The sequence below is a fragment of the Lepidochelys kempii genome, chromosome 1 (genome assembly GCF_965140265.1).
Source record: "Lepidochelys kempii isolate rLepKem1 chromosome 1, rLepKem1.hap2, whole genome shotgun sequence".
NCBI lineage: Eukaryota > Metazoa > Chordata > Testudines > Cheloniidae > Lepidochelys > Lepidochelys kempii.
This window is the reverse complement of record NC_133256.1, coordinates 12,236,608-12,254,944: the sequence shown is the minus strand read 5'-3', so window position 1 is coordinate 12,254,944 and position 18,337 is coordinate 12,236,608. Positions and strand designations below refer to the sequence as shown.

Here is an 18,337-nt window from a genome sequence, read left to right as displayed (position 1 = left end):
GATATCTACCATCCTGATTTTATAGGGGGGATTTCTTTATTTCTATTTACTTCTATTTTTATTAAAAGTCTTCTTGTAAGAAAACGGAATGCTTTTTCATTGTTCTCAGATCCAAGGGTTTGGGTCTGTGGTCACCTATGCAAATTGGTGAGGCTTTTTATCCAACATTTCCCAGGAAAGGGGGGGTGCAAGTGTTGGGAGGATTGTTCATTGTTCTTAAGATCCAAGGGTCTGGGTCTGTAGTCACCTACAAAATGGTGAGGCTTTTTACCAAACCTTGTCCAGGAAGTGGGGTGCAAGGTTTTGGGAAGTATTTTTGGGGGAAGGACGCGTCCAAACAGCTCTTCCCCAGTAACCAGTATTAGTTTGGTGGTGGTAGCGGCCAGTCCAAGGACAACGGGTGGAATATTTTGTACCTTGGGGAAGTTTTGACCTAAGCTGGTAAAGATAAGCTTAGGAGGTTTTTCCATGCAGGTCCCCACATCTGTACCCTAGAGTTCAGAGTGGGGGAGGAACCTTGACACAAGTACTGTAGTGCAATCTCTATCATGAAAGTTGAACTTACAAATGTAGAATTATATACAAAAAAATAACTGCATTGAAAAATAAAACTATGTAAAACTTTAGAACCTAGAAGTCCACTCACTCCTACTTCAGCCAATCGTTCAGACAACCAGATTTGGTTACAGTTTACAGGAGATAATGCTGCTCCCTTCTTATTTACAGTGTCACCTGAAAGTGAGAACAGGTGTTCACATGGCACTGTTGTAGCAGGCGTTGCAAGATATTTACGTGCCAGATGCGCTAAAGATTCATGTGTCTGTTCATCTTCAACCACCATTCCAGAGGACATGTGTCCATGCTGATGACGGGTTCTGCTCGATAATGATCCAAAGCAGAGTGGACCGATGCATGTTCATTTTAATCATCTGAGTCAGATGCCAGCAACAGAAGCTTGATTTTCCTTTTTGGTGGTTTGGGTTCTATAGTTTCCGTATCTGAGTGCTGCTCTTTTAAGTCTTCTGAAAGCATGCTCTACACCTCATCCCTGTCAGATTTTGGACAGCACTTCTGATTCTTAAACCTTAGGTCGACTGCTGTAGCTATTTTTAGAAATCTCACATTGGTACCTTCTTTGCATTCTGTCAAATCTGCAGCAAAAGTGTTCTTAAAACGAACATGTGCTGGGTCATCATCCGAGATTGCTTTGACATGAAATATATGGGAGAATGCAGGTAAAACAGAGCAGGAGACATACAATTCTCCCCCAAGGAGTTCAGTCAAAAATGTAATTACGCCATTATTTTTTTTAACGAGCGTCATCAGCATGGAAGCATGTCCTCTGGAATGGTGGCTGAAGCATGAAGGGGTATTCGAATGTTTAGCATCTCTGACACGTAAATACCTTGCAACTCTGGCTACAAAAGTGCCATGCGAACGCCTGTTCTCACTTTCAGGTGACAATGTAAACAAGAAGTGGGCAGCATTATCTCCTGCAAATTTTAACCAAACTTATTCGTCTGAGAAATTGGCTGAAGTAGGACTGAGTGGGCTTGTAGGCTCTAAAGTTTTACATAGTTTTATTTTTTAATGCAGTTTTTTTTAACGTAATTCTACATTTGTAAGTTCAACTTTCATGATAAAGAGATTGCACTACATTACGTGTATTAGGTGAATTGAAAAATACTATTTCTTTTGTTTTTTACAGTGCAAATATTTGTAATAAAAAATGAATATAAAGTGAGCACTTTATGCTTTGTATTCTGTCTTGTAATTGAAATCAATATATTTGAAAATGCAGAAAACATCCAAATATTTAATAAATTTCAATTGGTATTCTATTGTTCAACAGTGCGATTAATCATGATAAATTTTTTAAATCACGATTAATGTTTTTAGAGTTAATCGACTGAGTTACCTGCAATTAATTGATGGCCCTAATTATAATTAAAGCTGTTCAGAAAAACTTTGATTGGACCATTTCCCATTGGCAAATGGAGTTCCATCGACACTGTAAAATTGCAAAAACTGCATAGATTTCACTAAATTTTGTTGAGGAGAAAAATGGAAAAAAGGTTCCAACAATGTTGAAATGGCCCATTACAACATTACTGGAAACATTTGGTTTTTCAGTTTAAAGCTCCTTTTCATTTTGAAATTTTATTTTGTATTCTATTATATTTTACATTTGTTTGCAATATTGTAGTAACCATGTTAGTCCCATGATATGAGAGAGACAATGTGAGTGAGGTAATAAGAACTCTGTGTAAGCTCAAAAGCTTGTCTCTTTCATCAACAGAAGTTGACTCAATAAAAGACATTTCACCCACCTTTAAAAAGTCAAAAATCAAAATGAAATGTTTCTATTTAGTTCAATCCAAAATGAAAAATTTTTAGGAATTTTTTTTTTCTGGAATTTTTTAAATTTTTCAGTTTTCGTTCCAATTTGGAATGAAGCCAAATTTTGAAATTTCAAAATCCTTTGTGAAATGGAATTTCCACCCCCTGCACAGCTCTAGTTAAAATGCTTAAGTACCCAGACTAATCTAGCGACAGCTGCTCTAGGCATTACTATTTATATGGTTTAGTTTCAATTACTCTAGTTCCCTAGAACTTCGGTCATCAGGGCCTGTGAATGGGGGCCTTGTCCCCACAGACCAGGGATTATCTTGATCATTAGTGAGTCACCCAGCTGATCAATCAGAATTGAAGGGTTTCCCAATCAATCATCTTCAGATAAAATAAGGATGGATGCCCTGTCAGTCTGAAGAGGAAAAGCTAAGATTGAAGATTCCCTCAGTCTTCTCAGAGGGACATCAATGACAGAGTTCACAAAGCAAGTAAGGAGAAATTATGGGAGCGGGAAAAAGATGTAGTGAACAGTGGGGAAGGGGTGTTCAGCTGCACAGCCACTCATTTCTCTGTATCTGTGTGCAATGGAATAGGGTACATTAACATGCTGAGGAGGAGACTAACTGACACTGGCTAACTTCAACTTTTCAACTGCCCCCTCCAATCCAATCAATATAGCAATCTTGTGTAACTCATTAATTTTGATATTCTCCTTAATTTACATCTCACTGCTCCAAATTTTACAACGTTAAATGCACTGCAGATTTTTGCACTGAACCAAGTAACTACCTTGTCAAATGGAGAAAGGTGGACATTTTGGTAGAGCTCGGTAGAGGATACTCAGGTCTTGGCACTCAGGAAGGCATGGGAGCTGGTTTTGCTGTCTGACACTGCACTGGCAGCCAAATAATTTCTGTGTGTAACTCAAGGCTTTAGCCAAAATCTATAAAGCCCCTAGACGGTCTTTCAGGTCCCTTCTACGATTGCTAACACCAGTTCAGCTCCACTGCTGCTAGCAAAGTCTCGAGTCCGAGAGTAGATTAAATGGCAGTTGCTGATACTGTTTTAAACACTGACAGTTAGAACTGCTGTGAACAGGGTTAGATGACACAGTGCTGAATATTCAGGACTCCCAAAGTTGCTAACGGTGATGGAGGCAAACTGGTGTTCGCATTGGTGGGAAATTTTTGAAAAACGTGTTTAGTGCAGACAGCCACAGAAGCTGCCTCTTCCCTTGTGGTCCATCCTCGCATCTTTAGTTAATGTAGTTGATCCAGTTTCAGAGAAGTGAGGGGTAGGCAGGAGACCTACCTACGCTGTATGGAATTTTGCCTTTTCAAACTAAAGCAATGGCACCCAAACACACTGGAGATAAAAGAGAAGTAAAAATATGACGTTAAAGGAAAATTATGTACAACTGGTTTCTTATTTAAGTCTGCAACATCACAAGAAACTTAATCAAGCACAAGACAGCCAGTCTAAACAATTTTACTTCCTCATACCAAAAATAAGCAAGAAAGTACAGAGTAAATAGGGAAGGCATGTAACAGGTGACTGATACACAGAAAATCCCCATAAATGAAACCACAATGTCAAAGAATATCAAGTATTCTGTCTATTGAAACTATCCCGCTTTCCCCCAATTCATCCAAAAGCCAATACCATAATATTTAGCACACTATGGAGGCTCTGACTAGAGGGAAAAAGTGCTTTAGTTAGTCATGCAACCTAGTGAGGTTTGTCAGGCTGTGAAAGGAATTTTTTTTTTTTTAAATAATGAAAGGTGCACAAATATCTTTAAATAGTCCCTTGCTATTAAACAAAGCACAAGGTTTTCATTCTGATATACATGCTCAAAAAATCACAAAGAACAAGTTAGAGCAGTCGGGCTATGTTACGGACCACCTGACCAAGATGGTGACAATGACTGTGAAATGATCAGGGAGAATAGAGAGGCTACAAACGTAAAAAACGCAATAACAACGGAAAACGTCAACTGTCCTCATACTTACTGGATATGTGTCACCTCAGAAAGGGATGCAGAGATAAAATTTCTAGATACCATAGATGACTATTTCTTGGATCAGCTAATCCTGGAACCCACAATGGGACAGGCAATTCTTGATTCAGTCCTAGTAAAGCACAGGGTCTGGTCCAAGAGGTGAATAGAGCTGAACAGCTCAGTAATAGCAAACATAACATAACTACATTTCACATCCATATGGAGGGAAAAACACATAAATACCACCAGAGCAGCATTTAATTTTAAAAAGGAGAACTAGTTAAATGAAAAGGAACAGTCACAAGGATGAAATGCCTGCAAGCTGCATGGAGACTATTTAAAAACACCATAATAGAGGCTCAAGCTAAATGTATACCCCAAATGAAAAAAAACCAAAACAGCACTATGGCTAAGCACCAGCTTAAAAGAGGCAGTTAGAGGCAAAAAGGAATCCTTTAAAAACCGGAAGTCAAATCTTACTGAGGAAGATAGAAGGAGCATAAACTCCGACAAGTATAAAAATATAATAAGGTAGGCCACAGAAGAATTTGAAGAGCAACTACCTAAGGACACAAAAACAAATAGCAATTTTTTTTAAGCACATCAGAAACAGGAAGCCTGCCAAATAGTCAGCAGGTTCACTGGATGATTGGGGTGCTAACGTAGCATTCAAGGAAGTCAAGGCTGTTATGGAGAAGCTAAATGAATTCTTTGCATTGTTCTCCACTGAAGAAGATATGGGGGAGATCCCCACACCCAAGCCATTCTTTTTAGGTGATAAATTTGAGCAACTGTCCTGGGCGGAGTTGTCAATAGAGGAAGTGTTGGAATAAACTGATAAACTAAACAGGAGTAAGTCACCAGGACCAGATGGCATTCATCCAAGAGTTCTGAAGGAACTCAGATATGAAACTGCATAACTACTAACAATGGTATGTTACCGATTGCTTAAATCGCCCTCAGTACCAGATGACTGGATGATAGCTAACATAACGCCAATTTTTAAAAATGCCTAACTTCGCTACCAGGCAAACAGGTTGAAACTATAGTAAAGAACAGAATTATCAGGCACATAGATAAACACAATATGTTGGGGGAAGAAACAACATGGCTTTTGGAAAGGGAAATCATGCCTCACAAATCTATTAGAATTCTTCAATGGAGTCAACAAGCATGTGGACAAGGGTGATCCAGTCAATATAGCAGAACACCTTTGAGAAGGTCCCTCACCAAAGCTTTTAAGCAAAGTTAGCAATCATGGGATAAGAGGGAAGATCCTCTCGTGGTCTGTAACTAGTTAAAACATTGGAAACAAAGGGTAGGAATAAATGGTCAGTTTTTGCAATGGAGAGAGTGGGTTATCCAAGGATCTGTGCTTTTCAATATATTCATAAATGATCTGGAAAAGGGACTGAACAGTGAGGTGGCAAAGTTTGCAGATGATACAAAATTACTCAAGATAGTTAAGTTCAAAGCTGACTGCGAAGAGTTACAAAGGGATCTCACTAAATTGGGTGACTGGGCAATGAAATGGGAGATAAAATTGGATCTTGTAAGTGTAAAGTAATGCACATTGGAAACAATAATCCCACCTATACATACAAAAGATAGATCTTGGAATCATCTTGGAGAGTTATCTGAAAACATCTGTTCAATGTGCAGCCGCAGTCAAAAAAGCAAATAATGTTAGGAACCATTAGGGAAAAAGAGAGATAAAACAGGAAATAGCAAAATGCTACTATATAAAAATCCATATAGTACCTTGAACCCACCCCTTGAACACTGCATGCAATTTTAGTCACCCCATCTCAAAAAAGATATATTAGAATTGGAAAAGATGCAGAGAAGGAAAACAAAAATGATTACTAATACAGAACAGCTTCCATAAGAGGAGAAATGTTATTTACCCCTTCACATAACACAAGAAACAGTGGTCTCTCAATGAAATTAATAGGCAGCAGGTTTAAAACAAACATAAGGAAATACTTCCTCATGCAATGCACACTCATCCTGTGGAACTCGTTGGCAGGGGATGTTGTGAAGGTCTCAAGTATAACTGGGTTCAAAAAAAGAATGAGATAAATTCATGGAGGATAGGTCCATCAATGGCTATTAGCTAAGACGGTCAGGGACACAACCCCAGGCTCCTGGTGTCCCTAAATCACCAACTGCCAGAAGCTGGGACTGGATGACTGGTGATACATCGCTCAAAAGTGTCCTTTTCTGTTCATTCCCTCTGATGCATCTGGCACGGTCCACTGTTGGTAGACAGGATACTGGCCTATATGGACCACTGGTTTGACTCAATATGGCTGTTCTTATATTCTGTAATATGACTCATGACTCTATTGTAGATCTATTCCCAATCTTGTTTCCAATATGCTTTTGCACTTTTAAGGCAGTTCTTATTTAAAGACCTTACTTTAAAACAGAAGCATTCAAAAGCCATCTTCTGTGAATGAGGCACACATTCTGAGCAATTTTTTTTAAAAGAGTAAAATAGCTTACAAGGGTATTCACTTCTTCAGGTCTGGGAAAGATACACAAGGTGGAACAGATTGTTTCATGTAGGTAGTTAACGCATATTCTAAGGGACCATTCAAAGTGGAATGGCCCATTAACACCTCTGTGGTCATAGATCAAAAGGGTGCAGGGCTAGTGGGTTACAGACTGTTGTAATAAGCCATAATTCTAGTATCTCTGTTCAGTCCATGATTTTAGTGTCTAGCAGAGTTATGAATTTAAGCTCCCAGGCTCATCTTTTGATAGTGTTGTGCAGGTTTCCTTTGAGGATGAGGACTGAAAGGTCAGATGGCTTTGTGAAATGTTCACCACAGGTGATAGGATGCATCCGATGAAGTGAGCTGTAGCTCACGAAAGCTCATGCTCAAATAAATTGGTTAGTCTCTAAGGTGCCACAAGTACTCCTTTTCTTTTCACAGGTGATAGGGTGTTTTTATCTTATCTTTTTCCTGTGAGTGTCCATTTGAGAGCATAGTGATTGGTTTCACGTATGTAGTTGTTATTGGGACATTTAGTGCAATGGATGAGGTATACCTCATGTTGTGATATGCATGTCTAGGAACCATGAATCTTGAAAGGTGTGTTGTGCGGGGTGTTGATCACTGTAGCAGTGGAGATACACTACAGGTTTTGAAAAAAGAAAAGGAGTACTTGTGGCACCTTAGAGACTAACTGGCAGGATCTGGTGATGCTTTGAGTTGATGTGTCCTAGTCAGTGGGGAGCTTGTGTCTGATGATAAGCTTGGAAAGGCTGGAGTGTTGTTTGAAGGCTGTAAGTGGGGGTTCAGGAAAGATTTATATCAGGGTAGGATCCTGTTGTGTGGTATGCACCCCCCCGTCCTCTTTTCGGGAGGGTTGGAGTTGTGATACCACCATGACTACAGTCTACCAGACTATCCCTAGTCTGGAAGCAGCATGGCTCAGTGGCCGGAGTCAAGATAGCTGCCCTTGGATGCAGGGCAATGATGCCTAATGGCCAGAGTCAATATAGATACCCTTTTGTTCGGGGCCGCATGGCCTAGCGGCCAGAGTCTATACAACTGCCCTTGGAGTCAGGGCTGTACAGCCCAATGGCCCAAGTCAGTATGGCTGCTCTGGGGATCAGGGCTCTGTGGCCTAATGACTAGAGTCAATCCAACTGCCCTTGGGCTCAGGACTGTTTGGCCCAATGACCAGAGTCAGTACAACTGCCCTTGATGTCAAGGCTGTGCAGCCAAAGGGCCAGAATAAGGGGCCGCCACCCAGAGTGGTGGGGATGGGGCAGGGGGACATGGACCCTCCCTGTGGTGAGTGTGGTCACCACCCAGCCAGCGGGGAACCTACCACAACATGCTGACTCTCCTCAGGTGGGAGATACCACTGACCCTGCCTCTCTGGGACACTTCCTACCGTGTGTCCTAAAGCTGGGGTCTGTTAGTCATCGGGGTGCAGAGCTCCTCAGCGAAGGTAGCTGGCTGGGATCCCGACTCCAGTCGGCCGGCCACAGGCAACAGGTCTGCGGTCTGGGCCTTGCAATCTCTGGTTCCTGCACTCAGAGGCTGAGGCAGCTCTGGGCTGGAGTCTCCACCAAGTGTCCTTCCTCCTCAGCAGTCAGTCTAGAATGAGTTGGTCTGCTCCCTTTTATACTGAGGCAGCAGTTGGAGCATGCCCAGCACAGTGTGAGGGGCAGGACTTCCACTGTCCATAACGTGAGATTAACCCTATCTTGTCTAGTGCGGGGTATGCACACCCCGTCACAGATCCCCATCGAGTATGTTTGATGATAACCCGTTTGTTAGTCCATCCAAAACATAGGAAAAAAAAGTTTAAAAGGGGTAAGAAGGAGAAATTTAGGCAGAAATTTATAAGCTCTAAGAGTTCTACAAACAGTGAGTTATAAATAATTTACCATGTCTCTGATTTTTAAGTTATATTGGAATATTTCCTGTTTTTCTGTAGAGATCAAATCTTCACACTTGCTGAAAGATTGTGGTGGATGTGATGTTTGTTAAGAATTTCACAGCCAATTTTTTGCCCGAAGCAATCAATGTAATGATCAAGAACGTGGTTTTTCCACTCTGTGGGGTCCAGTCAGATGATTTTTTTTCTTATAATTGTCAGCTGGGGTGTAGTAATTGTGAGTAGTGTTGTCATTATGAAAGAATTCTTTGACGTGGAGTCAGTGGAAGAATTTTTCTAGTTCTACACGTTAGCATTGTATCAGGTTTGGTGGTGGGGCCTGAGAGAGTACAAACAATTCAGCTCCAGCGAGGGGTAGTCTAGATAAACCGATGATGTTCAAATGTTGTGTGGTGTCCATGTGGTGGGTGCTGGTGCCCTGGTTTCTCCCGGAAGCGGTGTTCTGTGGTTTTCCTTTCTTCTCACATCCTGGAGGAATGCACCAGAGCTGAAAAAGCACCCACGTGAAATATAAGGTGCAATGTCAGCTAGGACAAAACACAGCATAGGGAGGGATGGTGTTGCCCCTGGACCTTTGGGTCTGACATAGAAAAATGTGGAAGGACCAAAATCTCTTCTTAATGATATCTATATGCTACACATCTTACTCACCAGTATTGAAGTATAACGGGGAAAACAGGCCAGAAGACAGCAATGAAGCATAAAAAATTACAAATAGGATACTGAAAAAAGATTCAAGCAAGAAGGACTTAGAAGCACTCTGATGTTTCTTCATAACCATAAGGAGAACAGTTTTAGGGGGTGTATTTCCAGCACTCTGCATACTGTCTTAAATATGCAAGGCCCATTAAATGTTAGTGAGAGCTGTGACTCCAGTCCATGATGCAAGGTAACAAAAGATTACCCCTTTGTGACTTGCAATACGAAGAAAATGCGCACTACAATGAAAATATGTACAGTGTGACAAAGTTCCTCCTCTACTTTGGTGGGTCCTGCGCTTATTGGCGGATTTTCTCGCCTCAGAGATTCACAGTAGCCCTCAGTTTGGCCACTTTCGTGGCTCAAATCTGCCGTTCACTCAGATAACCTCATCACTGGCCAGCATGGGGCAAAGGAAGGAGAACAATCCTCACAGTCTCTGTTGGTCCACCTAGCCAGGGACCTTCCCCTTTGGTGGGACCCACAGTCCAAGTCAACTCCTCCTGTATCCCCAAGAGGGAGCTGGGGGAACCCAGGCCTGCCCTCTACTCCGGGTTCCAGCCCAGGACCCTGTGGATCACAGCTGTCTATAGCGTTTTGTGTAACACTTGTGTGACAGCTACAACTCCCTGGGCTACTTCCCCATGGCCTCCTCCCAACACCTTCTGTATCCTCACCACAGGACCGTCCTCCTGATGCCAGATAGCATTTGTACTCCTCAGTCCTCCAGCAGTGCGCCCTCTCACTCAGCTCCTTGCGTGCACCTCACTAACTGGAGTGTGAGTCTTTTTAAACCAGGTGTCCTGATGGGCCTTAATTAATTCTAGCAGCTTCCCAATTGGCTACAGGTGTCCTAATTAGCCTGCCTGCCTTAATTAGTTCTAGAAAGTTCCAGAGTGTTCTGGAATAGTCCCTGTTATTTTACCCAGGAAAAAGGGACCTGCTTAACCTGGAACTAATGTATCTACCTTCGACCACTCTTTTGTAGCCATCTGACCTGACCCTGTCACAACAGCCAACGTTTAATAACTATCTACTTTAATAAGGATCTTAACCGAAGACTTACTGACTTGTCCACTGACTCTCAAGAAGTTTTATATAAACTGTGTTTTGAAAAAAAACTATTCTTATTAGGGATAATCTTGTGGTTAGGCACAGGACTAGGAGACATGACATCTTCATTCTGTTCATAGTTGTCAGAAACTTGTGTGACTGCATGAACTCACTTAACCACTCCATGTCTCTGTTTCCCTGTACCTCACAGGAGTGATGGGAGACATCGTGCGAATGAACATTTTTATTTAGTTTACGCCAACTGCCACAGCAACGTTTATTTCAGAATTTTTCACAGCAACAGGTAGCAGTCAGTTCACCTTTAACAGTAAAAGGCGTATCCCTCTCTTGCCGTTGCTTATTTTTGAATGAGCAAACAATGGATTCATTGCTTAATCAGCAATGTGTGCAGATTAGCCTGGTAATCTCAGAATCATAGAAGATTAGGGTTGGAAGAGACTTCAGGAGGTCGTCTAATCCAATCCCCTGCTCAAAGCAGGACCAACACCAACTAAAGCATCCCAGCCAGGGCTTTGTCAAGCTGGGCCTTAAAAACCTCTAAGGATGGAGATTCCACCACCTCCCTAGGAAACCCATTCCAATGCTTCACCACACTCCCAGTGAAATAGTGTTTCCTAATATCCAACCTAGACCTCCTCCACTGCAACTTGAGACCATTACACCTCATTCTGTCATCTGCCACCACTGAGAACAGCCGAGCTCCAGCCTCTTTGGAACCCCCCTTCAGGTAGTTGAAGGCTGCTATCAAATCCCCCCTCACTCTTCTCTTCTGCAGACTAAATAACCTCAGTTCCCTCAGCCTCTCCTCATAAGTCATGTGCTCCAGCCCCCTTAATCATTTTTGTTGCCCTCGGCTGGACTCTCTCCAATTTGTCCACATCCCTTCTGCAGTGGGGGACCAAAACTGGATGCAGTACTCCAGGTATGGCCTTACCAGTGCTGAATAGAGGGGAATAACCACTTCCCTCGATCTGCTGGCAGTGCTACTACTAATACAGTCCAATATGTTGTTGGCCTTCTTGGCAACAAGGGCACATTGCTGACTCATATCCAGCTTCTTGTCCACTGTAATCCCCAAGTCCTTTTCTGCAGAACTGCTGCTTAGCCAGCCGGTCCCCAGCCTGTAGCGGTACCTGGGATTCTTCCTTCTTAAGTGCAGGACTCTGTACTTGTCCCTGTTGAACCTCATCAGATTTGTCTAGGTCACTTGGACCCTATCCCTACCCTCCAGTGTATCTACCTATCTCCCCAGCTTAGTGTTATCTGTGAATTTGCTGAAGGTGCAATTAATCCCATCATCCAATTCATTAATAAAGATGTTGAACAAAACCGGCCCCAGGACCAACCCCTGGGGCACTCCGCTTGATACAGGCTGCCAACTAGACATCAAGCCGTTGACCCTGACAATCTATCCAGCTTATAGTCCATTCATCCAATCCTCATTTCTTTAATTTCCTGGCAAGAATACTGTGGGAGACTGTATCAAAAGCTTTGCTAAAATCTTGTTAACCAGTGGTAAAAAGACAGATAAGATTTTATACAAAACGATTCCCTGGAAAAGAAATTAATCTTAAAAGTGAAATGGAATTTATAAAAAAAAAATATACATTTTTTGTCTTCCATTTAAACAAATTGGAATCGTGTTCACTCTAATAATATAGAGCGGTGGTTCTCAACCAGCGGTCCGGGACCCCCTGGGGAGCCATGAGCAGGTTTCAGGGGGGCCTCTAAGCATGACCAGCATTAGATTCGCTGGGACCCAGGGCAGAAAGCCGAAGCCCCACTGCATGGGGCTGAAGGCTGGGGCCCTGAGCCCCGTCAGCTCAGGCTGAAACCAAAGCCTGAGCAACTTAGCTTTGCAGTGGGCCCTGTGGCGGCCCACTGTCTTTTCTTTGGTGTACAACTGATTCTAACGTTGAAGAAGGAGGATTAAATTTCTTGTTCACTATCTATTGAAAGCTACTAGTTATACCACCACCCCATCCCCATCTCTGCCACTACATGTAACATTAGCCTGATATTTCTACTTAAATGATAAGCCCTTAATATTGGCATTTAATTTTTTTCATCAAATTTCATTATTAATACCCAGTGAGATGAATGAGATACTTTGCAGGCTGTTGGCAGACTCAGGTACACATTACTGTCATCAGTTGACATTCAGTTCACACTTTTAAGGGCCAGAGGCTAATTTTTTTTTTAAAAAAAAAATATTAAACATTAGATTCTAGAGCATAACCACCTAGCTTTTTTAAAAACACTTGTAATTTTGTAGCAATTAAAAAGAAAATATTCAGTGATTCAGAGTCATACATATAAATGTTCCCATTCTCTCTTTTCATTTGTGACATCTACTTTCCTCTTGTCTTTAAATGTGTAAACTCTTCATGGCAGGTAGTACTGTATGTGTTTCAATATCTTTGTACAATGGCTAGTACATAAGCTCCTCAATCCTTACTGGTGCTTCTAACACAAAGAAGAAACAAGCATAATTACACACGGTGCTTTCACTAACAATCATTTGTATACCTTTGTAGCAAGCTTAAGCTAAAAATGTATTTATTTTATGAAATTTGTGTGTCAAATTGTATGTGCATCTAGAGATCTCTGACAGGTACATTACATACATTGAAAGACTAAATATAAAAACATGCATTTAAAAACATTTAAAATTACATCTTGAGCTGCCATATTCAGAATGGTATGACTTAATTATTGACATTCTCAGTAGACAAAACTATGCATGGTAATTCAAAATAAATATAAATGAATGGAATAAATGTAAATAAATAGCAAAGATAACTGGCCATTTATTTTACAGCTCTACCGACTAACATATGAAACTGATTTCATAAAAAAAACAAGAACAAAACAGCAAGCTTTCAAAGCAGCACGATAAAGCTTCAGAAACTGCAAGGTCACTGCAATGGGAGTTGCACAGAGTTCTACAGTAACGACTATAAAAACTGTGAGTCAGCAGCCGTCAGCACTGAGGACAACAGATTGGATGTATTCCAGCCAAGCACATCAAATGAGTGCACTGTGAAATAGATAAGTAGACCACTGTCCCAACACTAAAAATACACAGTGCAAATTCTTATTCTGGAAACAATAAACTGATTAAAGCTAAAAACACACAAAAAGCCAGTATCACACACCAAAAGAACTGCAGTTTTTGAAACATTTGCAAATAAGCTACAAGCTTTACATTCTTACATAGAAATAACGTATAATGAACAAACATTTTCAAGCCATTTTTCATTTGTAAAGTGTATCCATTTGGTTAAAACATTGGAAATTTATACCATTTTAGAATAATATAAATAGAAAATGTGTAAACATCAGATAGAGTAGGCACAGGACGGCTATTAGCCAAATCCAAAGACAAATTCCAAAGCAACAAACATTAAACCAAATATGAACTATTTTTATACCTGAATACTGCTTTTTAAAAATATCTCTGCTAGAAAAAGAGCATATAAGACCCTTTGCATTTAAAAAAACTCACAATAGAATGAGGATGGCCAACTACTGAGTTTTCCCCACTCTTAGAAGCCCTACTTTAAAAAAGAAACAATAGATGGCTCAGTTAAGTGTTTTGAATTTTTGTGCGATTTTTTTTTTAAATCTAAAGATTAAACTTTCCCCAAATAAACAAAGTGTACAAAAATGCCATTTGTTAAATTCATACAGACAATATACTAGTAGTTGAAGCATACAAAATAGAACATGGATAATATTTTAGATTACATAGGATTAGTAATGATTCATGTTATTTTGTGTCATCAGGTCAGTTCTCAAATCTGGATGTACTTGGTGTGCCTGTTGGAGACTGCTGATATTTGTGACATAGCCCACAGGTGTATTTACTCTGGTAGCTTTTCCTGGATGTCTAATAGACAATATGTATTTAATTTCCACTTGAGACAACAAAGGTCTAATCATTAATGTTTTCGTAAAAGATAAATACCTGCCAATATTTTTTATTACTGTCATATCCAAGAGGTACCCTTTTAAAAGCAAACTATGAACATTACGTCCCATAGCAATGGAGATTGGAAACTTAGCTAGGAAAGGAAAAAAATTATAGAGATTCATAGATTGAGGCCAGAAGGGACCATTGTGATAATCTAGTCTGATCTCTTGTGTAACACAGGCCATAGAACTTCCCCAAAATAATTGCTCGAGCATATCTCTAACCTCTGAGGATTGGACAAAAAGCGACGGGCTTAAATTGCAGCAAAGGCGGTTTAGGTTGGACATTAGGAAAAACTTCCTAACTGTCAGAGTGGTTAAGCACTGGAATAAATTGCCTAGGGAGGTTGTGGAATCTCTGTCATTGCAGATTTTTAAGAGCAGGTTGGACAAACACCTGTGAGGAATGGTCTAGATAATACTGAGTCCTGTCCTGAGTGCAGGGGACTGGACTACATGACCTCTCGAGGTCCCTTCCATTTCTATGGTTCTATGATCTTTTAAAAAAATCCGATCTTGATTTAAAAATCATCAGTGATGTAGAATACACCATGTGCCCCTTATTTCCAGATATAACACATTTCCAGATGTGTTATACTTTTCTCTGCTGGACTGAAGAGTCCATTATTAAATATTTGTTCCCCATGTAGATACTTACAGACTGTAAACAATTCATCCCTTAATATTATCTTTGTTAAACTAAATAGATTGAGCTCTTTGAGTCTATCACTATAAGGCATACTTTCTAATCTTTTAATCATTCTTACTTCTCTGCTCTGAATCCTTTCAATTTATCAACATCCTTCTTGAATTTGTGGATACCAGAACTGGACACAGTATTCCAGAACTAGTCGCAACAGTGTCAAACAGAGACTCTGTTTATGCATCCCAGGATTGCATTAGCTTGTTTGGCCACAGAGTCACACTGACAGCTAGTATTTAGTTGATAATCCATCACCACCCCCAAATCTTTGTTTCAGAGTCACTGCTTCCCAGAATAGAAGCCCCTATTCTATAAGTATAGTCTATATTCTTTGTTCCTAGATATATACCAAGCGATCCAGGATGCTCTGAATCAGTAACCTGTCCTCTTCATTATTTACCACTTTCCCAATTTTTATCAGTGATGATTTTGTTTTCTTCCATTCACTGATAACACTGGAAACACACCCGATCAATAATGATTTTCCATTTTCTCTTACATTTTGAGACCTGTCAGCTAGCCAGTTTTTAATCAATTTTATGTGTGCTTTGTTAATTTTATATAGTTGTAGTTTATTAATAAAAATATCATTTAGTACCAAGTCAAATGCCTGACAGAAGTTTAAGAATATTACAACAACACTATTACCTTTATCAACCAAATTTATAATCTTATCAAAGAGGTATCAATTTAGTTTGACAGGATCTATTTTCCATAAAGCCATGTTGATTGGCATTAATTATATTACCCTCATTTAATTCTTTGTTAATTGAGTTCCGTATCAGCCACTCCATTATCTTGCCAGGGATTAATATCAGACTGACAGGCCTATAATTACCAGGTTATCCTGTTTACCCTTTTTAAATACTGGCACAACACTAGATTTCTTCCAGTCTTCTGGAACGTATGCAGTACTCCGCAACTTTTTGAAAATTAACAATCATTCAGCAAACTCCTCTGCCAGCTCTTTTAAAACTCTTGGATGCAAGTTATCTGGACCTGATGATTTAAAATGTCTAACTCTAGTAGCTTCTGTTTAACAGTCTCCAGAGAGACTAGTGGAATGGAAAGGGCGTTACCAAATTCTCTTATTTTGGGGTTGATGGTGATCAGGAACATAGAGGAGGGTTAATATTGTGACCTACCCTGGTATATTTGGATAAAAGTACATGGATGTCAACATATGTATTTCATGAAAACAATATTTGTATCTCATGAATCCTCATCCCCACCCCGATAATGAAAATCAAACTACATTAGCTCCCTTACCTTCATAATGTTCACTAAGTCCGTCTGATAGTAGCGATCCTGGTGTGCATTAGCAGCTGCTAAAGTGAGAAGGTAGTCATTCCTTGCATGGGTAGCCTTTGAATTACACTCGGACCGTCGTGCTTTTAACTATATTTTAAAAAAAGGAAATCAAAATATAAGGCAGCTGATTTTGTACTTTTATACTATGAACAAAGCATTAAAATATATATGGCTTTAGATGGGTTGTTATATTTGTTGCTACTTTGAAGAATATTTCTATTATTTGTACATATACTTTATACAATTTTTATTAGGCAAAATTCCAGCACAAATTTGTGAATGGCTGAACAGATCCATCATGTGCTTGTACTTGATTATGGGGAAACATTCTGTACCAACTGGTCAGTCGTTTTAAAGACAGTATGCCTGATAAAACATGAGGCCTTTCTAGATTTCAAGATAACATTAGTTATGTGTCCCATGAAAGTGACATAATGCTTTACTATAGTTTTAGTGAGTAGATAATTTATTTTTAAACTCACCTTTACACTTGCCTTCTGTAAGCTTATCCTTGACTGAAAAAGACTAAGCTTGGACCTGTATTAAAAGTCAATAGAATAGATTAATATCAGAAGTTGTCTCTGGGATAGATAGGGACATAAATAGGCTATCTGATAAGGGGGAGGTTTCCTTTGGGGTTAAATAAATGCAGTAAAATAATTCAATAGCAATTTTTTAGGCTAAACATTTTATTTTTATATTCAAGAGTAAAAATTAAGGGTTTTAGGAAGTGGTTACACACATTGAACAAGCTCATTTGCATAATCAGCTATCTTCACTGCATATTCTGAAATGTTTTGCTCAGTCTTACACTAATTTTCAAACAATGATTAAATACAACACGGCAGAAAGCTCTGGTTGCAACAGGAACTCTCAAAGTTCTTTTGTTGTTTGTTGCTTATTGGCTATTTGAAAGTCTTCCATTTGATAGCCAGGGTTGCAAACTTGAGCTACTTGCCTTCTAATGGGGTAGCAATGTAAAATCACCAGCAATCAATTCAGGTAAGGTTGAGTGAGGTCTGCCCACAAAGAATTTTTTAAAAGCAGATGTTAGACTAATTTTGAAACTTTGATCAGAGGGTAGGAATCAGTTTGTTTGTTTTTTCCAGGTTAATCATTTAAAAAAATGCCAGAACCCATACAAGCATCTTAAGAACATCAGGCTTATTTGCAATGAGGTATGAAGGAAAACTTAACTAAAATCATGAACACTTGAATTCTGAAACATTATTCTGTTTATACTACAGGGAGAAAAAAAATTGTGAAACAGACACTATGAACTAATGCTTTAAATCAGATGATAGCTAAGCTTTCTGAAAACATATTAACCCTGAAGAGGTCAAAACAACCAGTGTTCTCAGAAATAAAACATTATCCAATAACTGTAAATTTTACCTTGTGTTTTATCTCACTTTATGAGCAACAAGCATCCATAAATACCACCCAAGAAGATGGCATTTGAAATGGAGTAAATAACAACAGCCCTAAATAACTGTTGTACACAAAGAGAACATTACACATTCTTTTTGGGTAGGACTGGAGCATCCTTCCATGGACAAAATTATTCCTGGTTAAAATAACTTTGTTCAATTTTTTAAAAAGCTTTCTAAAATTTCATACGTAAAACTGATAAAACACCAACTTTAGCTACATTTGATTCTGATGATATGATATATAACCATACCATCCCTATGGATAAATACCTCCACTACTCTCATTTAACTTCAGTACAGTTTTCCCACTAAGTCTATATTAGAAACTGGGTCTACATTAGAAACTTTAGCTGGGATAGTAATGAT

At 39.6% G+C, this 18,337-nt stretch overlaps 1 protein-coding gene across 4 annotated transcripts in view; it reads right to left on the bottom strand.

Moving 5' to 3' along the window:
* FCHSD2 (FCH and double SH3 domains 2) overlaps positions 1-18,337 on the bottom strand; it is a 223,353-nt gene that overhangs the window by 72,014 nt on the left and 133,002 nt on the right. For all 4 annotated transcript variants that reach the window (XM_073334756.1, XM_073334750.1, XM_073334766.1 and 1 more), the window contains 2 exons: positions 17,021-17,075; positions 16,497-16,625 (listed from right to left, as the gene is read on the bottom strand). In XM_073334756.1, coding sequence (XP_073190857.1) covers positions 16,497-16,625; positions 17,021-17,075 — 184 coding nt within the window. The remainder of the gene's footprint in view (positions 1-16,496; positions 16,626-17,020; positions 17,076-18,337) is intronic.